Source organism: Zea mays, chromosome 5, assembly GCF_902167145.1.
Source record: "Zea mays cultivar B73 chromosome 5, Zm-B73-REFERENCE-NAM-5.0, whole genome shotgun sequence".
NCBI lineage: Eukaryota > Viridiplantae > Streptophyta > Magnoliopsida > Poales > Poaceae > Zea > Zea mays.
Genome location: NC_050100.1, coordinates 89,970,583 through 89,973,369, shown reverse-complemented (window position 1 = coordinate 89,973,369; position 2,787 = coordinate 89,970,583). Strand labels below are relative to the sequence as shown.

The 2,787-nt window shown below is 46.4% G+C and overlaps 1 protein-coding gene across 1 annotated transcript; it reads right to left on the bottom strand.

The window, feature by feature from the left end:
- Positions 1-1,193: 1,193 nt before the first annotated feature.
- LOC100278031 (uncharacterized) lies at positions 1,194-1,786 on the bottom strand. Its single transcript, NM_001364313.1, has one exon. The coding sequence runs from the start codon at positions 1,604-1,606 to the stop codon at positions 1,451-1,453; it is 156 nt and encodes a 51-aa protein (NP_001351242.1). The 5' UTR covers positions 1,607-1,786; the 3' UTR covers positions 1,194-1,450.
- Positions 1,787-2,787: the final 1,001 nt, after the last annotated feature.

Genomic DNA, 2,787 nt, shown 5'->3' with positions numbered 1-2,787 from the left:
AGATAAAAGATGGGTGTCTCTAGGAGAGATCGAGAAAGACAAGATCATGGTTGGCAAAGCTTATAGCAATAAGGTCAAGGCTAAATCATTTCAAGTTGGAGATATAGTACGAAAGACCATCTTGCCATTAAGAAGTAGAGACCAGAAATTCGACAAATGGTCACCAAGCTGGGAAGGCTCTTTCAGAATCACATAGGTGATAGCAGGTAATGCCTACATGTTGCAAACTTTGCAAGGCGAGAACCCGCCCAAGGCGTTGAATGGTCATTTCTGAAGCAATATCATCTTAGTATGTGGCAAGATGCTTAGAAAAACCAATGTTGTCACATCGAGTTGTTTGTAGCCAACACTAGTGCTTTTGGTTCGCTTGGCTTCCCCAAAAGGCAAGGGGCATGTGTTGACCGCTGTTTGTGGCACTGAGCACAACTGGACGGTCCGGCCCTAAAGCCGAGATGGTCTAGCCTGCGGACAGTCCGCCCTTAGAAGCAGATAGTCTGTGATTAGATCAGATCAAGCGGATTAACTCCTATCTTCACGTGTGTTTATCCCTCTAAACTTGTGGGAGTTGTTGGAGAACGCCTAGTAATAGGTCCATACCTCCCCATTATATAATTGAAGGGGTACGGGCAATTGAAGCGCTAACAATCGAACCAAATCATTATATCTTCTGTTCCTTTACTTTTTCCTTAGGAGTAGACAATAATGTAGCCGTCTTCACCTCGATTCGACTCTGCGTCGTCTGGAGGTGTCAATCCCAAGAAAAACCCTCGGAACTCTCCTCCATGACGGGATCCCTCCTGATAGTTAGATCCAGGTGCTGTTGCGAAAGCCATCGCCTCTGCGCACGTGCGGACTGTCCAACTCGATGTGGAGAACCTCGCTCCTGCTGCCAGGTCACAGACTATCTGACCCCAGGCTACAGACCATGCGCACCTCCGCAGAGAGCACAGCCACAGATACACCTCACACTGATTGAGACCCAGATGGGTGCCAACACACCGCTACATAGGTATTGTTTCTCAGCACGACATCGGTCACATCACTCCGCCGGCGTCCGACTGCAATCCTCCATGTCCGGCTGATATGCAGAGACTCCTTCACGCAATCCTACAGTTCTATTCTCGGATTATTGAAGTACTGGAGCAAAGCGAGCTTGTACTGGAGCTAAAACAATTAAAATCTTGCAATGGAGCTGAAACAAAAAACATGTCATAAATCTATTGCAGAGTTCAAGCTCGTCTCGCAATCTAAATAATAGATGCTAGCAACACATAAAGAAATAGCGACATTCACTGAGCAGCTGGGAACACAGGAATCAGGCAAGTCACAGAAGATGGAGAGATATATGAGAAATCATAAAACAAGGCCAGCGCACTTTGGAACATTCACTGAGGAGTTGGCCGTAGTTGATTGGCGTGCCGACCGGGTGATGAGCGTGGTGCACCGGCGGCTAGGAATGGACGCACCGGCGGGTGGGGAGGAATGCGCCGATGAGTCTGGGCTCATCGTGCAGGTGGCACGTCAGTCGGTCTGCCTCGTCGTGCGGGTGGTGAGGGAGGCGGCCGGCGGGTCCGGGGGCAGAGCTCCCTGTGCGGAACGAGACCATGGCACCTGGGAGATGGGAATGATGCGGGTGTAGGCTCGATATGGGGGTTCGTCGTGCAGAGTGGGGAGGGAGGCGACCTCCGGTGGGTAGCGCGGATCGCCGATGCACGAAGGAAGGGAGGCGGGCGTCGGGTGGGTACCACTGCCAGAGCAAGCGGTGGAAGTTGGTTGGAGAAGAGATAGGTCCCTCGGTCAAGGTAGCATATTTGAGACCTAGGAGTTAAACTCCTATATTAATTTAATTAAAATTTATGAAATAGTGACTTTGTTGGAAAGCTATTTTTTGATCTCACTCCTATATTTTAAAATATGACCTATTTTAGAACCTCTCTTGAAGATGCTCTTATAAGAACAAACCCTAAAATATAAGAACAAGGATATTTAAGTTCAAATGGGCTGGAAACTCTATGATGAAAATCTATACTCTACCATGTACAACATATAAATGAGCAGGTCAGCAGGGGTTGTGCGGTTGTGCCCTCACTACTACATAGATCCGCTCCGGTCCTCTACAATCTAGAGTCTAGAGGTGTGACGGATGAAGTGTCGGGTGGCGTCTTGTCCGTCGTCAGAGCAAATATATAACAACCGGATGTCAAAGAACTAAATGATAACGTAGAAGGAAAAAAAGAAAAAAAAATGTAAACTTACAGTCAGTATATAAAACATGCTTTGGACTTTGGACCACCGGCGCAATAGGACATTACCGTTTTCTCGGAGCAAAGCAGAGAAGGTGGAGAATGGAGGGCCCAAGTGGGCTGTGGCCGTGTCCGTATGATGGAATCCGTCAGGAATTATTTCTTTTCTCGGCCCACCATCCCATCCCCTCCCCTCCCCTTCACTTTTCCGAATATTCGCTTTCAGCCTTGAGGTAAAAGTTTTTTACCGTAAAACATATTGCACGCATCAGCAATTCAGCATCCGCATCACTCATCTCTGCTTGACACCAGCAAGCGCCAGCAAACATGCACTAAAACGGTTTTTTAAATATAAAAGATAACTAAAAACTGTATAATATAATTTTGAGTTCTTAGATCATAATAAATATAGTTAAAATAAAATAAGTATATAAAATCATGGAACGTCTCTTTATTTTTTTCTTAACCCCTAAAAACCACTTGATGAAGTTGTACATGTCCTAAAAATCTAACAAATTTGCACACGCAATCCTGAGTCGGAGTC